This window comes from Martes martes, assembly GCF_963455335.1.
Source record: "Martes martes genome assembly, contig: scaffold_138, whole genome shotgun sequence".
In the NCBI taxonomy this organism is placed as follows: Eukaryota; Metazoa; Chordata; class Mammalia; order Carnivora; family Mustelidae; genus Martes; species Martes martes.
This window is the reverse complement of record NW_027666294.1, coordinates 101,816-121,534: the sequence shown is the minus strand read 5'-3', so window position 1 is coordinate 121,534 and position 19,719 is coordinate 101,816. Positions and strand designations below refer to the sequence as shown.

The 19,719-nt window shown below is 33.6% G+C and overlaps 1 protein-coding gene across 1 annotated transcript in view; it reads left to right on the top strand.

Annotated features, from left to right (window-relative positions):
- The window catches only part of LOC308338090 (intermembrane lipid transfer protein VPS13B-like), a 112,956-nt gene that overhangs the window by 36,766 nt on the left and 56,471 nt on the right, over nt 1-19,719 (top strand). The window contains exons 4-7 of the mRNA XM_080831653.1: nt 174-288; nt 2,055-2,121; nt 6,356-6,764; nt 16,197-16,308. Coding sequence (XP_080687779.1) covers nt 174-288; nt 2,055-2,121; nt 6,356-6,764; nt 16,197-16,308 — 703 coding nt within the window. The remainder of the gene's footprint in view (nt 1-173; nt 289-2,054; nt 2,122-6,355; nt 6,765-16,196; nt 16,309-19,719) is intronic.

The window sequence follows — 19,719 nt, the reverse complement described above, 5'->3', positions numbered from 1 at the left end:
CTGAATTTTTATTACTTTTCCTTAGTGTTGTAGGCTCTTGTGTGGTTAATGAACAAAAAGTCTCACTTCCTCTGTAGATGTCAAGAGTATATATATGAATTTAATCTAAAATAGAAGGTTTTAATATTGATTGTGAGGCCTATGCTGATTTTAATGTTTGCCTTTTGTTGCAGAGCTTTGCATGGTCAGTGAACTAGAAGACCTCAGTGCTTCCATAGATGTCCAGGATGTATATACCAAAGTGAAATGTAAAATAGAGAGTTTCAATATTGATCACTATAGAAGCAGGTAAATAATGTGTAATGAATGCGGGAAAAGCTATACTTTATTTGGACACAGTCTATATAAGAATTTTTATATTTTAATTTGGGTCTTTTTAAAAAATACTGTACTTATTTCCAAAGAGGGTTCTTAACAGATAAATTGATCATTTTTCCTTGGAATTCATTCATATGTGGAACATAACAAAGTTTTGTTTCATAAGATGGCAAATCTGTTCAGAAGACCCATATTGCCATATTAAGTGAAATAAGCTGCTTTTTCTGTCGTCTCACACAATTTTTTATTTTGTATATTTGCAAATTTGCTGGAGACATGATTAATGGCTTGGGTTTTTGCTGTGTACTCTCCATCCCCTCTCCATACTAGAATAATCACAGATTGAAATGTAGTGACATCTCATGGCCCTTTGTACTTTGGAGACTTTTCTTGTCTCACACATGATTAATATACATGTGGTGGATATTCCTAGAACCAAATTTTTCTTTCCCTAGTAAATTTTTATCAAAAGTATGACGTAAACAATTATAATTTATACTTAAATTATATATATTTAATATATACATATTTGTCATAATAATAAATAATGGTAGTAAAAAAGTAAAGTTTTAGATATCTTCACAAAGATGCATAGCAATTTTGTCATTAATTTTTCCCAAATGAAGATAAAAAAATGCTTTTTGTATTTTTTGTTTGCTTTTTTTGTTTTGTTTTTTGCTTTAGAATACGACTCTAGAATTTGTATTTTTTAAATTGAAATACAATTTACATACCATAAAATTCACACATTTAAAAAATATTTTTACACAGCATCATATTTTCAATTTCACGTTGGTGTAGAAACAGCCTTAAAGTCTATTTTTTCTCGGAATTTATAATATTCATTCAGCAGTTATTTATTGAATCCCTGCAGAAGCACATATGTTTCTCTACCTTTACTGTTACATCATAGACCCTAAAAAAGAATGTTTTTTATTGAACACGTTTCTAATTCTACATTAAAAACATTTGAATTTTGATTCTTTATCATATTGCTGATCACATATATTGTATTGCTTATGTCAGTGACCATCACATCTGTCCAGCCAAAACCTTGTGTCATAATTGTGAAGTTCAAAATATTTTGCTGGCTATATATTAAACTCTGTTTTATTAGTAGTATGTTACAAAGCAAATGATAATTGTTTTTATTCTTTAGTCATGAATCATGAATTGATCTTTGATAATGGAATGTTCATTTCCTTAGGTCCTCATGAATAGCATATCTTTATAAGAAAGTGATTTCTGCAGATGATACATGATTATTATGTTATAGCTGAAATCATTTCCTGATGATGTGAATATTATAATGTATCTTCTAGATCATCAGTGACTTTACTGTTAAATTTATCTAAGTTTTAGATAATTATTCATTCACTTAGTCAAAGTATTTATTGGGGGTGTATTATGTGCACTGTGCTAATAAGCACTGAGGATACAGTGTTTGAGAAAAATAGACGTCAGTCGTGCCCTTATGGGCCTGATAGTTTCATGGATGAGATAGAAATAAATAATCAGTCAGTAAGTATACAGTTTTACCATTAAGACAAATGCTTCCATGCAAAACAACCAGCATGTGGTGCTAATATAAGTTGTTCTTGATTGCATTGTCAGATCCGTGTTTTAGTTCAGTGTAGTGCTGTTTACATAATAACTATTTGAAATAGTTATATGTGCTCAATTTTTTAACTCAGAAAAATTGAAGAGAACAGATAAGGTGAACTTGTGTTTTCCAGGCCAGGGGAAGGTTGGCAGTCAGGACATTTTGAAGGAGTATTTCTACAGTGCAAAGAAAAACCTGTGGTGAGACTCATTTAGTAATTATGATTTTTTAAAAATATATTGTAAACTGTTTATCTTTGTTCTTTCATGCAATAGGACTAATGGTTATAAGAATTAGAGCTCAAAGTAAATTCTTTTTGACCTGTTCTTCCAAAAGTACATTATAGAATAAAATTGTTCCTTTAAGCTGTTTGTGTTTTGTAACCATTTTCCTGTTATAGGTATTAAGAAAATTTTTCAAACAGCAAAGGTAGGATTGCTTTTATTAAAATACTTTATCATTAATGTATTATTATGTTGACTTTTTAGAAGTTCCTCCTATTCATAAATGAGTTCTTGTTGGATTGTCATTTATCATAAACTGAAAGTAGTAGATTTTACACGAAAAGCTATTATTTTTCATTTATTTCCATTAACAATGCTTTTGCAGAAGATGGTCCAGACAGAGGCCATACCTAGCAGTGGCTCAAACCTAAACCTATGCAAACTTGAGCAAAATTTAAAGTATCTAGATTTTTTTGCTTATGGCTTTTATTGCTTTTTGTCTTTTCACCTTCTTTGCTCCTGTCCATCACCTCAAGCCTTGGGGAAGAGTGTTGGTCTCTGGGGCAATGTGGAGGTGTCTTCCTTTCCTGTACCGACAAGCTGAACAGACGCACCTTGTTGGTTCGACCCATCAGCAAGCAGGACCCTTTCAGTAATTGCTCTGGCTTCTTTCCTTCTGTAAGAAATTATTTTAAAATTATGCTACAGAACTCCCACTAACAGGAATCCAGAGGAGGAATTGAACTATCCATAGAGTCAACTCTTGATTTTCATCTTCCTCTGTATGATCCACTTTGTCAGTGAACTCTACTGCACTTTTAAATCATACACTGCAATCTAATTTGTTTCTGGGTTACTTGCATATCCTGTTTTTCACTCTGGTTTTGTGATTACAACCCAATTTTACCATGACCATAAGAAAATCAGAGTGTAGGACATTAAGTACAATGTTTTTTAAATTGTGCATGTTTTGAATGATCAAGAGTTGACCAAACTTTGATTCTTACTTAGCTTGCTTTTTTCCCCCCTTTCAATTATGCCATTTCCTTCTTGCAACTAATTCAAAGTACCTTACTTGGTGACCTCTTGAAACTGGACAAGGCTGTATGCTCATCATTGACTGGCTGGAAGATGAATACCAGGCTGCACACCAGTGGCTTTTAGATGTTTGAAACCCTGTTTTTTCTGGTGGTACAATATATCTGGATATGTTATTAAGCTAATTCTTTTAAGTGACATTCTTAAAGTCAATACAAATGTATGTAATTTTAAAATATTAAGACCAGATTATCATGGTGGTAATAGCAATTCTCTTAAGAATTTATTAAATCCCTGCAAACATTATTAGATATTTTCTTAGCATATGGGAACTATTTCCTCTTTTTTTTTTTTTTTGTAGCTCAAAAGGAATTTAAGACCTATATCTTTTTTAAAAATGATAAAAATTAGCCAAATACTTTAACCAATTGTGTTCCTAGATTTATTGTTTAATATTGTATTTGCATAACAAATGCTAGTTTGTGATTTCATTTTTTTATGTTTTTATGGATTTTTGGTCTGGAGAAAGATGTCTGTAAATGTGGCTTTTCTATCAGCAAAAGTTCTATTCAGATTTATTTTTATCTCTTCGATTGTTATTAGTGTCTGTGAGAACCATTCTTAACTATTTTTATATTTTGAATAACTTTAATGTATATTCATGAAAAACTCCACTTATTAGTGCCCTTTAAAATTTTTCTTTATTAATTTTTCTAAGGTTTTTAAAAATTTTACTAATATTTCTTTAATTATTTTCTAACCTTTCATCTTAAAGAGTATAAGATATTATTACTATATAAAAGGTAATATTTACATTATCTCAACTCCAGCTAGTATTCATTGATTCTTTTTTTTTCCCCTCTTACATTAAGGGAATTAAGAATGCAGTAGTTCAATAAACTTCCTCTCACGGGAGTTTACCTTCCAAGAGTACCTACATTCAATATGTTTAAAATATACTTTCCAAATCAAAGCATTTATACAGTGAAACACCTTTTATGCATTTTCCAGGATTCATGTGTTGCCGTTGTGAGGATTATTTGAGCTAGGTTATGTAGATAAGTGGTTGATGGCAGCTTCCTGTAGCCTTTGCCCCCCAGAGTCCAGTTTAGAGACCCAAAGACCATGTTGCTGTGTGGCCATACCCCAGCCACCCTTCTCCATCCCGTGTTTCCTGCTGTCCAGCAAGATGGTGATAAGACTGGTGGCACTTTTTCCTGTTTTGCCGTATTTCCTTTTGAATGTAGAAAGCAAAAGGAAAGAGAAATCAGAGAGGCAACAAGGAGGTTGGGAATGATTAAAGAAATGTTCTGAGGGCAGGACAGTTATATGAAATATGATTATTTTGTACATCCATTCAATGCCTACTTCCCAAGTTTTTTTTTTTTTTCCCCCCGAATATTTTATTTATTTGTTTGACAGACAGAGGTCAGAGAAGCAGGCAGAGAGAGAGGAGAAGAGAGAGAGGAGGAAGCAGGCTCCCTGCTGAGTAGAGAGCCTGATGCGGGGCTCCATCCCAGGACCCTGGGATCATGACCTCAGCCGAAGGCAGAGGCTTTAACCCACTGAGTCACCCAGGCGCCCCATCCCAAGTTATTTTTCTTTTTTTTAAAAGATTTTATTTATCTATTTGACAGACAGAGATCACAAGTAGGCACAGAGGCAGGCAGAGAGAGAGAGGGAAGTAGGTTCCCTGCTGAGCAGAGAGCCCGATGCGGGGCTTGATCCTAGGACCCTGAGATCATGACCTGAGCTGAAGGCAGAGGCTTTAACCCACTGAGCCACCCAGGCACCCCATCCCAAGTTATTTTTAATGGTCAGAAAATCAGGTTAAAAAATAACACGTATGAAGGTAAATTTAATCTCACCTTTCTTCATTGTAAAGTCCAGATTAAAAGCAAACAGTAACAGCTGCATTGTATTCTATTTTCCCTCTTGCTTTGTCACTGGATGACAGGCAGCCTCATGAGAGGAAGGAAATGGAAGCCAAAGAGCTTCATGAGTACTGGCAAAACATAGGCCCGGACACATTGCTGCTTTGCCGCTCTCACTCTTTTCCTGTTTGTTGTTCTTTCTCAGTTTACTTCCTTTCTTGACATCACACATTGGACCCTAATAACCTAAAAACTTTGTTTTTAGGCCCAGGGAAGAGAGGTTGGAAATGTGGAGTATAATAGCTTAACTGTAATTTTATGCTGAGTAATTGACAAAATGGGATTTTATGTATATTTCATGGTTCAGGAAAACTTTCAAGAGCTGTCCTTTTCATATTTTGACAAATACAAAGTATGCATTTTACTTCACTCTTAAAAATATGCTCTTTTACTATAATTTGTTTAGAGTGTGTAATTTGAATGTAAGTTAATTGGACAGTTTGGTCAGAAATATTGATGTTATGATGATAAAATTTTTACTCAAATGTTGTATGCGTATTAATAGAGCATTAAACCCAAGGAATATGAGTTTGAATTGTAAGAGAGTTGGTAGTTACGTTTTATAAATAGTATGATAGCCAGTGAAAATAAGCCGGTTCTAAAAGACAGATGTTTTATTTTTGTGTTACGTTACTATTTCCAGTAAACATGCATTAAGTGGTTGTTTTAGTTATCAAAGCATGGTTTCAGTGAGGTTCTTTTTATGGGCTTGGTCATCATATAAATTAGCCAGATTATCTAAGGAAAAACTGTTCTCATAAATATTAGGTCAAGGGAAGTCAATCATCTTTTTTATTCAGGTTGTTGATTACAAGTGGAAATATGTAACATGGTTATTTCAGTTTCATCTGCATAAACAACCTCTCTCTGACCCATGTTACAACACCAAATTGGTACCGTCAGTGAAGAATTATCAAGAACAAAAAGGTAAAATCCAGAGACGACTTGTTCCAAATTCTGAAAGTTGCAGAAAATGTAGAAATCATAGACACAGACACAACAAAGTTTAATTGCCTCTCAAGATCTAGAACTAGAACTCAGGATTCCTAATTTTCAGTTGAGTCATTCTAATTTTTAGATGGTTTTGCCCATCTGTGGAATTGATCAGTAATGTGCTCATTAACAGATGTAGACGTAATAAAAGGTTATAATACCAACTGAAATCATTTTCTGCTTTCAAAAAGTTTTTTTTTTCTTTTTAATGAAGTGTGTATTATGATTTCCTTTTTCTGGAACAGACAACAGCAAAACTTCTAGATGGCTCTCATCAGCAGCACGGATTTCTCTCTTTGACATACACAAAAGCTGTAACAAAAAATGTCCGCCACAAGTTAACATCAAGAAATGAGCGAAGAAGTTTTCATAAGTTATCTGAAGGTTTAACGGATGGTTCCCCCCATTTTCTTCATGAAATTCTTCTTTCAGCACAAGCTTTTGATATTGTCCTTTGCTTTCCTTTGCTTAATGCCATTGCAAGTATATTTCAAGCAAAACTACCAAGGACCCAAAAAGAGAAAAGAAAATCTCCCGGTCAGCCCATGAGGAGCCATACATTGACTTCACGCAGTTTACCTTTGATTTATATCAACACAAGCGTAATCAGAATTTTTGTTCCAAAAACAGAAGAAATGCAGCCAAGTATTGAAGGTACTGTCTTTCAGATTTTTTTTGGTCTGATTTTATAAAACTTCCATGTAGGGGGTTAAGTTTCCATTTTTTAATAGATTGGAGGTTGTATTTTGCACTTCAGTGTGTTTTAGAAAAAGTAATTATGTTATAATCATTCTACAACTAAATCTTTAGGAGTTATTTCAGAATAATGGGTATGTTTCTGACTTAATTAGTTACTAGAATAAGAAATGGATTTTTTTTTCATCAGGGCTTTTGGTAGCAAAGCTTATGCTTATTGTCATTTTATTAAACTCAAATGTTAGGTTCTGTATACCTAAGGTAACTAGAAATTAGTTTAAAAAAAAAAATAGCCAACTCTTCAAGGCTCCTGTGGCTTCTTCCAGGCTTCTAGGTGCAGGTTATTTTAGGTTTTAAAATGAAGTGAATTTATAATCCTACTGCCTCCACCCATGAGAGAAACTTTTAAATTTTTAGTTTCCCCCATGCTATGAAACAGTGAAGAACTTTAAGGACTTTTTAGTGAAATTAGAGTGTAGTGGTTCACATGGTATGAACTTTGGAGTTACAGAGACCTGAGTTCAAATCCCAGCTTTACTAATTATGAAGTATAAAATCTTGAGCAGGTTAATCTGAGTTACTACGTACAAAATGGTAATAGTGGTATTTAACTTGATAGTAGGTCTTCCTGATGGCTTACTTTCCAATGATGACTACATGGAGTCTATGTGAATAGTACCACTTGTTTAGTAAGCTCTAAGTAAATGAGAGCTGAATCAGGAGGAGGTGTGCCCTTGCTTTCAAGGCAGAATATTTGCAAGTCCCACATTTCACTACTGCTTGTACTTCATTGGCCAAAACTTAGTCATATGGCTATACCCCATCGTGAGAGAGCCTGAGAAACGGTGTTTCCCTTGGCAGTAGAGCACCTTGCTCATAAATTAAGGCCCTATGAATTTGAGAAAGAAGAGAGAATGGTATAAGAAGGATAAATAATAGCTTCTTCCACATGAGAACAGTAGAGCTTTTTCCCTTTTAGTTGTGATGTGGAGGAGGAAGAGCTTGAATGATCAGTGATGGTAAATAAAAAAGAAAAGCACCTAGTTCTATAGTTCCATTCTCTTTCTTCTTGGGAGTCTAGTCTGTCTCTTGTTCTGTCTCCCAAACACATAGGGAAGATTATTCTGCCTAACATTATAAATAATTAAGTTTTGATCAAAATAATGGTCCTTTTTAAAAAACATTATAAATAAAAAATTATTTGTAGAGCTTTATAGTTCTTAATTACAAAGATGTCTAGAGATAAATTCAGCATATTATACTTAATGGATTTTTTTAATACAAACTAGTTCCTATTCTTTTCCTTCTGATTTTTGATAAGAACTATCATAGAGTTGATTACTTTGAGATAAATTAGTACTCTCTGTGTTGCTATATTCTGAGAGCAACTGCCGAGTTGTTTTCATTTATTCAGATAGTTTGTAGAAACACATGAATGGTAAAGCATAAAGTTAGTCTTCACTGAGTGATTGCAGGTGATCTGAGAGGAAACAGCAGACCAGAAAAGCTCCATATTCACTGTAGAGACACTGACCTTTATGCTTTTTCCTTATTGTTATCCTTTATTATGTGAGTATCTAATGAATGTTTAGATTGTTATCTAACAATGCTATCTAAATTTATATTAAAGTTACATAGGTTTAAAAAACCTGTATTTTTTAAAAAGATTTATTTATTTGAGAGAAAGAGAACGTACCTGCAGAGGGAGGGGCAGAGGGAGGAGAGAGAGAATCTCAGGCCAGTCTCCCCACTGAGCTCAGAGCCTGACTCAGGACTCCATCCCAGGACCCTGAGATCATGACCTGAGCTGAAACTGAGAGGCAGATGCTTAATCAACTGAGCCACTTTCTCATAACCACACAAGAGAACAGACATAAAAGGTCATGGAGATTTTCAAACAATCTTTTGGCCTTTTCAGCTGAGAGTAGGGGGAAAACACTGGAAGCAGAAGTAGTTTGGTTTTGTTATTAGAGGAAACATGATTATTTTGGTAAAAGTTTGAAGTAGTCCATTACATTTCAAAAATATCACTGTATTACAGTATCTATAACTTTTTCTATTAAAATGGCAGAAAATTTGAATCTAGATAAAAATAAGAATGAAGTCATATCTATATTATAAAAAAGTTCTAAATTTTTTTAAATAATTAATGATATTGTTTTTTACTGATATAACTCTCTGGTTAGTATAAAAGCATTTATTTTCCCAACCAGAGTGGGTTTCTGTAATTTCACTTAAAATAAGGTATGTTAGTAAGCTTTTGTGATTTCCTGAAAATTCTTTGTAGTGTATATTTTATGTATCCATAATTTTCTGATTATTCTCATTTGAATGTAAACAGTTGGTAAGGCCACAACTTCATTGAGCCCTAAGAAAAATAGTTTTATAGGAGATGAAAAGTTAGGATGAGGTGGAGAGAAATACAGAAAGAGGGCTGTATGATAAAATTGGGAAAGGTCGTGCAGACAAATCAGGAAGCAAAGCAACCTATCTGACTTCATGATGCTTTAGTACTGATATAGAAGTGTTCAGGAGTTACAAATGACCTTCAAGTTATGGGACTGAACTGGTCTCTAAATAGTAATTGCGTGTAAACTAATCCTAAGTTGAATCCTTTTTCTTCTAGTGTCCCTAATGCTATTTTAATATAAGGTTTTACACATTAAATTTCACATCTGAAATATCAGTAGTGATCACAAATACAAATAACAAGAAAAAAAAACATAATGTATATGCTTCATCTCCCATTTAAGTTTTGAAATTGGGCCTAGAATATAAAGCAGTATCAGTATGTTGCTTTTTCAAGACATGCCAGTCTGGCTAAGACTTTTTAAATAGATGTTCAAGAATGTTTATACTGGTACATCTTCCAGAATTAGACATAGCTGTTTCTCAGTGTGTGCATTTGATCTGCATTCAGCTTTTGCTTATTCATTGTGAAATATTATCTGTTTGAATGATTTGGGATGTCTTTGACTGGTACTTGTTAATACAGGGGACATTTTCACAGTAAATTGTTCTTTCATTTTGGTTTAGATGTTCATTCCAGGGTCCTTTGAATAAAATTTTTGTAACAATACATGTGAGAGAAATTTACCTGGCAAACTAATTTTCACCATCCATATCAGTGTCATAGCCCTTAGGTGGTCATCACTAGGTGGATCTTATTTATAATGTTAAATGTTTCTTCTTAAGACAGATGTTACCTGTAAAATATAAATTGTCTTGATCATTGAATTAGAAGTCTTTCCTTTTTCATTTTTTTTATTGTGGTAAAATACATATAACAAAATTTTTTCCATTTGTAATTATTCAGGGGTACATTAATGGAATAAATTACATTGACAGTATTTTACAACTATAATCACTATTTATTTCCAAATGTTTTCATCATCACAAATAAACTCTGTTCCCATTAAGCAATAACTCTCCCAGCCCTTGATAACCTCTAATTTACTTTCTGTCTCTGTGAACTTGCCGGTTCTGGATATTTCTTATAAGTGGAATCATAAATATTTGGCTTATTTCACTTAGCATGATGTTTTTAAGCTCCATTCATATTGTAGCATGGTATCAACTTTATCTTTATGGATAGATAATATCTCACTTTAGGGATTTTCCACATTTTGTTAAAACTTACATCTCTCAGACACTTGGGTTGTTTCCAGCTTTGAGTTGGCTATTATGAGTAATGCTGCCATGAATACTGGCATACAGGTGTCTTTTGGAGCCCATTTTCACTTCTTTTGGATATGTACTTCACTTCTTTGGATATGTACCTGAATCATACAGTAATTCTGTATTAGAATTCTTTGTTTTTGAGGAACCTCCAGTATGTTAGGACACCTTTTTGATGAGGACAGAATTTGTGGCATGTTCTGAACAACACTAATGTGCAGGCATAGTTCAGCCAATAAGAGGGCTCACTCTTAGTAAGGATGGGAGCGTGGGTACACTGAGCCCCCGAGCACCTCCACAATGAGACAGAGGTCAGAAGTTCAGTAGTGAACTCTAACTTCATTCTTCTGTCCTATGCAGCAGTGGTTTATTGGGACAGGTTCTCTGTTTCAGTAATTTGTGTACATGTCAGAAGGAATTAAAAACCTGGCTCTTTGAGAAAATGGAGGGAAAACTGTTTTATATTTTGATTTCTTTTGTATTTTTGTCATGTTATTTTTTTTTTGGCTTACTGTGTTAAATTATAAGTTTTAAATTTCCCATTCAGCTACTGTAACTAGAAAAATCCCCAATTGATTGTAATTGCAAAAATATTTCCAGACTTCTGCTATCTTATTTTTTAAGTTGCTTCTCTCTCTCTCTCTCTTTCTTTTTTTTTTTTTCAAATATTTTATTTATTTATTTGACAGAGAGAGATCACAAGTAGGCATAGAGGCAGGCAGAAAGAGGGGGAAGCAGACTCCCCGCCGAGCAGAGAGCCCGATATGGGGCTCGATCCCAGGACCCTGAGACCATGACCCGAGCTGAAGGCAGAGGCTTAACTCACTGAGCCACCCAGGCGCCCCCCCCCCCTTTTTTTTTGGTGGTGGTTGTGGTGGGATTTTTAAGGTATAATTTCAAAATTCAGATGCCTAAGTACTTCCTAAGCAGGTAGCCTTGAATAAGAGCATACAGAAAAGGGTGCATATTGTTATGGCCATTTTGAAAAATACAGTCTGCCGTGTTTCTCTGTGAACTTGTGGTTAATTTTAATCTTTTGCTTATATAAACTTTTTGCAATAAACACCTTTTTAGAGGCATTTTTTCATGACTTGGGTGAGAATGTATATAAATAAATTGCTAGCAAAAGGATTACTAGATCAAAGGGCATGTACCTTTAAAATGTTTAGGAGCTGTCAAATGTCAAATTGCCCTTCTAAATAGCTGTACCAGTTTTCTGTTTCCTTCCGCTCATCCTAACAGAGTTTTCCGGGGTTTTGTCAGGCTCATTAATGAAAAGCGCACTGCTTTTCTAAGTTGTTGCTCATCTTTTCCTTATCACTTAATAAGAGCTCTTTGTATATTAAGTCTTTTGTCTGGCCTATACTGTATTGCGTACATTTTTTTTGCCCTCTGCCTCTGTGTGTGTCTATGTATGTATCTATATCTGTATCTACATGTATGTATCTTTACTTACATCTTTATAGTTGACCCTTGAACAATGCAAAGGTTAGGGGCACTAACCCTCACACTCCTGCAGTTGAAAATCCATGTATAACTTTTGACTCCCCAAAAACTTAACTACTAATTGCTTAGATGGGAAGCCTTACCAATAACATAAACATTTAACACATATTTTGTATTACATGCAGTATTCTTTCAATAATACCTAACTTTTCCTTAGTTATTTCAGTATTTCTAGGCTCCATAATTTGTCTTCGTTTCTAATTATTGCATATCTCTAAATTGTTTCCAGTATATTTATTTTTTTAAAAATCTACATAGGGGGTGCCTGGGTGGCACAGTGGGTTAAAGCCTCTGCTTTCAGCTCAGGTCATGATCCCAGGATCCTAGGATCGAGCCCCACATCGGGCTCTCTGCTCCGTGGAGAGCCTGCTTCCTCCTCTCTCTCCCTGCCTGGCTCTCTTGCCTACTTGTAATCTGTCTGTCAAATAAATAAATAAAATCTTTAAAAAAAAAAAATCTACATAGAAGTGGACCCACACAGTTCAAACTCATGTTGTTCAAGGGTCAGCTGTACTTATATCTCTACCTATACTATCTCTGAGAAGTAATGAATTTCCAGAATGCATTCCTGTCTATAAAACAGTTATAAAAATGCATGCCAAAAGTGCAAAGATTTTGGCACATTCTATTAGATTTTTTTGACACTTTACCTTTCATTGTTGCTACTCTTAATTCAAATGATAATTCATCCATGAAAAATTTTTCAATGAGTAAAATGCATATAATGTAAAATTCATCATTTCAGTCACTTTAAAGTATAGACAAATTTTTAAATGTATATTTTATTTGGGAGATTGAATGTTTTCATTCAATACATTTTAGAAGATATAATATGACTAAGGAAAACATGATTGAAACAGCAATTCCACTAGAAATAAATCACATGACAAGATCTAGTTAAGAGTCAAGAGGATAGTATGCATTTTACTCCAGAAAGGTGTTAAAAAGTTTGCTTGAGTTACATTTGTATCAGATGAAAGTATATGTGTAAATCATGTTTTTTTTTAGTGTAATAGCATTACTAAATAATGCTGTATCTGTACTTCTCAGCAGAAACTGTACTATAAGCAGTATCTCCAAGCAATTTGTTCTGTAGACCAGAGTTAATTGGCAAAATAGATACAACTATATTTCCCACTAGTAAAATAATAGTCACAAAGTTTTTTTGAACCTTCTTTTTGTCTTCAACTGCAAATATGGCAATAACTACTAAAACCTTTTGTTGATAGCTTTGTGTAGGGTTGTCACTACAGTTATGACTTTATAAAACTATAACATTGCACAGTGGCAAATTCAAATACTCTTGAGACTTTACATGTTTTATTGTGCCGAGTTTATATTGAGAATCTTAAAAGGAAGCTGAGGTCTCCAAAACACTTTTATTTCTTGTTAGGTTTAAGAAAACTTATTTATAAGCAACAGTCTTATGTTACCTAACAGTTGCAGGAAAATTCAGCTCTTTATTTTTAAGCTCTTGGTTACTTAAGCTCGTAACTTCAGAGTTGTTCATAACATTTTCATTTTCAATACACACTCTCTTGCCCCAAGAAAAGATAAAATCTTTCAGACTTATATTTCACATTACATTAAATGTGAAAGTTTTTAATAGTTCATGTGTGAAATCAGTTAATAATAAAAATCTATTTAACGTTCTAATATTTTATATAAACAAATGATATTGAAAGTCTGGTTTTCAACTTGAATATTGTTTATATTATGTGCAATCATTATCAGGATCCTGAATCTACAGGTGTTTGACTTCCAGTTTAAGCTATTTATTTCAGAATAGAGGACTGTTTTTTGGATCTAGTATGAGTCTTCCAGAGTAAGTAGTTCCGCATGAGACTAAATTTTTAAAAATACAGTTCAAGCAAAGAAGGAAGGCATTCATTTTCATGTTGAAAATGCATCTAGAGGGAACATTTCCTCATATAGTCCAACTATTGAATGCAGGTGAAATAAACCAAAAAAGGAGAAGCTTATTTTTTTCTAATTATAAAGTAACTAAAGAACTGAATAAAGACATTTTTGATAAATACTTATTTTTATTATTTTTCTTCGATCTCAGAAGTAGATTTTGATAAGCTAACTACTCTCTATAAAAAGATTATTTTTATTTACTTTGTGAATGATCTGCATTAAGTGCTTTTTTATTATTATAACTTTATAGTCAGTATAATCTAGTGAGAACACTTTTGGCTCCAACAGAAACAGAATTCTGTTCTTGGATCTGGCTTTGTATGTAACACCAAGTACGTCATTTTTCTTCCATATGTACCTCATTTACAACAGTGTTTCTTTTACATTTCAGACTTCATATGGTGGGTAGTATCTGCAGCCTGGGAGAACAGTTAGCAAGTACACTAATTGCACTTTTGTGGTATGGTCTATTCTCCAGGCTTACTATTTATTGATTTAATTGATGCCTGCTGCTTAATCAGAGGTTTTACCCACATGGAACTATTTGATAAGCTTGGCATAAAATGCAAGATCTGTGAAATGTAAACACTGTTCATAGTTTAAGGACCTATAATCAAGCCAGACCTCTAGTCATTTGAAAATAGTACAGCTGTATGAGAAGTAGTTTTCTATTTGATCTTTTTTGCTGTGGACATTTAAAAGTACAATCTTTATTGTAGCATCTGCATGCTAATATTTATTATGATAGCTCATCTCTCTCTTCCCCTTTTTCTGTCCTTCTGACCCCTACCTCCCTGCTGTTTTGCCACTCCCTTTACATCTTCTTCATCTTCTTCTGGTTCCTTTTTTTCCTCACTGAATATCTTCCTTCTAACTTTTTCTGATTTTCTTAATTCTGACTTTCTTTTTTAGACTAATCCAAGTCAGACCATACTGAGTGAACTGCTGAAGCAGCTGGAAATAATCTCTTAGCTTTTGCATTCTTCGGGCACCACAGTTTGCAAAATCTGGATTGTATGCCTTTGTAGGCATGTTCTGTTCAGGATATTCCTGAGATCTTGCAGCCAGTCCTTTTTGGTTCCATTTGTGGCAGATGATAGTTTCTTGAGAGAAATTATGAGTTTTATACATGTTTTCTTCAAAACCCAGAAAGTTATATATTGTTAGCAATTTTAAACAGTTTTTAAACAGCTAGTGCAGTGAGATCATCTGTTGGAGAAGAGGGAGTAGAATTTAATATAAATTAATGGGGCCATGAAGAACCTCTGTCCATCTCAGATAGTCCTTAGAAAAGATGTTGGATTAGCCAGTGATTTATAGAAAAATTGTTGAACTTTATAAGAACATGGTAAAATATTGCTTTATTCAGTAGAAAGGATCAGGATCAATTATATATATATATATGTGTGTGTGTGTGTGTGTGTGTGTATATAAAACATATTCTCAAAAACAATAAAAAATTGAAAAGATATATATATCTTGTTTTATATATATATTGTATATATTGTATATATATATATATGTTTTATATATATATTGTTTTTGAGAATACTTGCCTTAGTGATAGATTCCATTAGAAATAGAACTTTTACATAGGTGTGAAATTACTGTTTCTCAAGCAATTTCACAGCAGAAATTATGAAAATTAAGAAGTGCCTAGAATGGCAAGTTGAAATATCCTTGTATAGTAAACAATCCCTTGGTTTTTTTCTTTCTTCACCATTACACCCATTGTGTTTCCTTTGGGTCTTCTGACATGTTAGAGCTTAAAGTGCTGTTACTGTGTGTGTGCATGTATGTGTATATATTGTATTTAATTATTATTTATCATGTAAATTTAAATGGCTTTGCGAATCTATTCCTGACTTTATGGTGATCTTCAATATATTTGTAGACAGTAATATATTTGTACACAGCAGTGCGGTGTTAAAAATCCTAGGGCTAGCAATCACCTGGGAGAAAGATGTAGTAGTCTAAGATTATGAAATTTGATAAACGTACTACTTTAGCACTACTTATATGTATTTAACATATGTTTTAATGTTGGGTTGGAGTTGGTTTTTTTTAGTTGCCATTTTAGTCATGTACAAGAGAAAATGGGATATAAAGGAAATAGTTTTTAAAAGCATCAAACGTTTTTATTTTTAACGTAATTTTTTTCCTTGTCCTCATTTACTGGTTTTTATCTTAATGTGTCTCTACCCCATTATTCAAAGATTTCTCCATTTGCATGAAGTTACACACAGACCTACTGTATACTTCATGAGTCAATTTCTTTTGTTACAGTTAATCAGGCAGCAAAAGAAGACACCATGGTTTTGAAGATTGGCTCTGTTGCTATGGCTCCCCAAGCTGACAATCCGCTTGGCAGATCTGTCCTCAGGAAAGATATTTACCAGTAAGTTTATTTTCTTACGTTCAATCTTGCAACAATTTCATCCTGCAAAGAAGTACACTGATCAATAAAACTTGCTTCGTGTGGCCTGCAGAAATACTTTTCATTTGGAATCTTTTGATATTTAAAACCAGGTTTTTCTGATTTCCTTCAGTTGTGGGTTTTTAAATTCATTCAGACAAATCAAGTATTTCTGTGAAGTGTTGATGAATAACAGAATGTAAGCACCGAGTCACCATGAAGCTAAAGAAGTGCAGTTTGGAAAAGTTTAGCAGACTTTAAATTTGACCAAATCTCTAATCATATAAGAAAATGAGGTTCTCTCCAGAACTACCACATCCTACTGTAGTCATGTTTTATCAAATTGAAGCATTTTCTTAATTTAGCTCTAAGCCATTATTTGAAATGTAGGACTGTGGATGTCATATGGAGCAAAGCTGTAGAGAAAAGCAAACTTCTAAGGAGAAATTTCACAGTAAACACTTTCTGTGAAAATGCCATGCTCTGGATTTTGTCACTGGGTCTATTTGCAAACCACACCAAGCATCTATGGACAGCTAAACTGGTGAACATATGTAATCAACGTGATAAAAATAATACATCATTCGTACTGCAGTTGGCATTGCTGCCAGACATAAAAGTACAGTTGCAAATAATACCAAGTGAGAAAAGTCACAGAAACACAGATGTATGAGTGTCTTATTCATCCTGCTGGTCTGCTTCTCAGATGAGGTAGTGTCAATTCCTATTGTCTTCCAATAAATGTTCCTGTTAGGAAGGATTCTGATTTTTGTAATGCACGTAACCACCTAGAGGTTGACAGAAATTTTTACTTTAAAAGGGGGTCCTAGGGATTTTATTTTCTTAAATTTTTCTCTTATTTGAGTTGATAGGTTTTTTTCCTTTGAATTATATAGCAGGTCTCTTTCTTGTATTATTTTTGTTGGTAGCTTATAATATTCATCCCTTACGTAAGGCTTTTGTCTTTTTGTTTTTGTTTTTGTTTTGCTAGCTTATGTAGAATCTTGGGAGGTGAGAACTGAAGGAGGCCTTAGGAATTTCTAATCCCACTGCCTTATTTTATGCATTAGGAAACTGACGATCCAAAAGAATAGTCGTCTCTAGTCAAGTAATGATAGAAGACCACAACTTGTACTATTTTACTCTCTCAGGATCTAGAGAAAGGATCACAGTAGAATTCTTTCTGGGTGAAAATAATTTAATATTCTAACACTTGAAAATTTTTTCAGGTATATTTGTCTTTTCTACTTTATTTGTCTACCACTTCAGAAGTAAGTCATCCTCAAAGAGGGTCCTGCTTTACTTTTGGTGAAAGAAATATGTTTTATGTTAAAAGATCCTATCACCATCAATAAAGTGAACCCCTGAGGTACTTCCTTTCCTCCTCTGCCCTCTGAGTAGATGACATGGTCTTGTATATAGAAAATCCTAAGGAATCCGCTGAAAAACCGTTGGGTAAATAAATTCAGCAAGGTTGCAGGATACAAAATCAATATATAAAAATCAACTCACATTAACACTAAGCAGTGAACTATCTAAAAGTCAAATTAAGAAGATAATTCCTTTTATAATCTCATCAAAAAATTAAATACTTATGAATAAATTTACAAAAAGAAGTACAAAACTTACACTTTGCAAACTATAAAACATGGTCGAAAGAAATTAAAGAAGATCTAAACACATGAAATTATACCTCATGTACATAGATCCGAAGACTTACTAGTGTTAGATGGCAGTACTCCTTCAAAAAATTTGCACTCAACATCATCCACATCAAAATTTCAGCTAACTTCTTTGCAGAAATTGACAGACTGATCCTAAAATTCATATGGAAATTATTCATATGGAAATTCAAGGGACCCAGAATAGCCAAAACTATAATAGAAAGGAAAAACAAAGTTGGAAGGCTCACATATTGTAATTTCAAAACTTATGATAAAAAAATAGAAATCAAGACAATGAAGTACTGGCATAAAGATAGATATATGTCAGTTAATAGAATTGAGATTCTACAAATAAACCATCGCATTTACTATCCATTGGTTTTTGATAAAGAAGCCAAGATAATTCAGTGGCAAAGAATAGTCTTTTCAACAGATGGTGTTCAGATTACCTGATATCCGAATGACCATGGACATTTACCTTACACCATACAAAAATTTAACTCAGTGTGGATTGGATACCTAATAGCCAAAAGTGGAAAACACCCAAAGGTTTGTCAGCTGACGAAGGCCTAAACAAAATGTGGTATACCCATATAAGAATATTAGTTTTTGCCATAGAGAGAAATAAAATGTGTGTTATAACATGGATCAACCTTGGAGTCATGTAAAGTGAAGGAGACCAGACACAGAAAAGCCACATATTATGTGATTCCACTTATATGAAATGACCAGAATAGACAACTCCATCGGGACAATAGAAGAGTGGTTGCTAAGAAAAGAGAGAAGAGTGACTACTAATGGGTATAGAATTTCTCTTTGGGGTGATAATAATTGTCTGGAATTAGATAGTAGTGATGTATAATGATTTGTAGAATGAGTACTTGTACAATGAATGAGGTATAGTGAGTACAAGAGAATATATGTAAAACTGAACTATACACCTCAAAAGGATAAATTGTATAGGATATAAATTATATCACAATAAAGCTGATTTTTTAAAAATCAAAGATGGTTGTCACAAAGTGGTCCCTAGGAATTAAATACCTGGGATAGAAATGCCCCTCCTATAGGTGCATGGAGACTGGATGCTCCTCACCTCTGGAATTATTTGCCTTATCTGACTATGACCAGAGGGATTTTTCTTGTGGAAGGGAGGAAACCAAGGAATACTTGTTGGTCGTATGGGCTAGAGGGACATGTTGGAATCTGCAGGAATCCCAAACACAGTCATCCACAGTGTTTTTTCTGAGTGTTGGGTGGGGAGAGGAGGCTGGTAAGAAGAAACTGAGTTTCTCAAAGTTTCACGTTCCTTAAAAGATAAAGCCATGTTATAGGTGCACTATTCAATACAGTAGTCACTATGTATGGCTCTTCTGCTTTTGAAATGTGGTTAGTCCAAACTGAGATGTTCTTTAAGTATAAAATATACACAAGATTTTGAAGAACTAAGAAAATAAGATATCTCATTAATAATTTTTATATCAATTTTATATAATGGTGACAATATATTCTTTAATTTTTTAATTTTTTATAAACATATAATGTATTATTAGCCCCAGGGGTATAGGTCTGTGAATCGCCAGGTTTACACACTTCACAGCACTCACCATAGCACATACCATGATGACAATATTTTTGATATATTAAGTTAAATACATTTTACAACTATTTTCCACTGATTTTTAAAAGCCTTTTCAGTGTGACTACTAGGAAATTTTAGTTTATATAC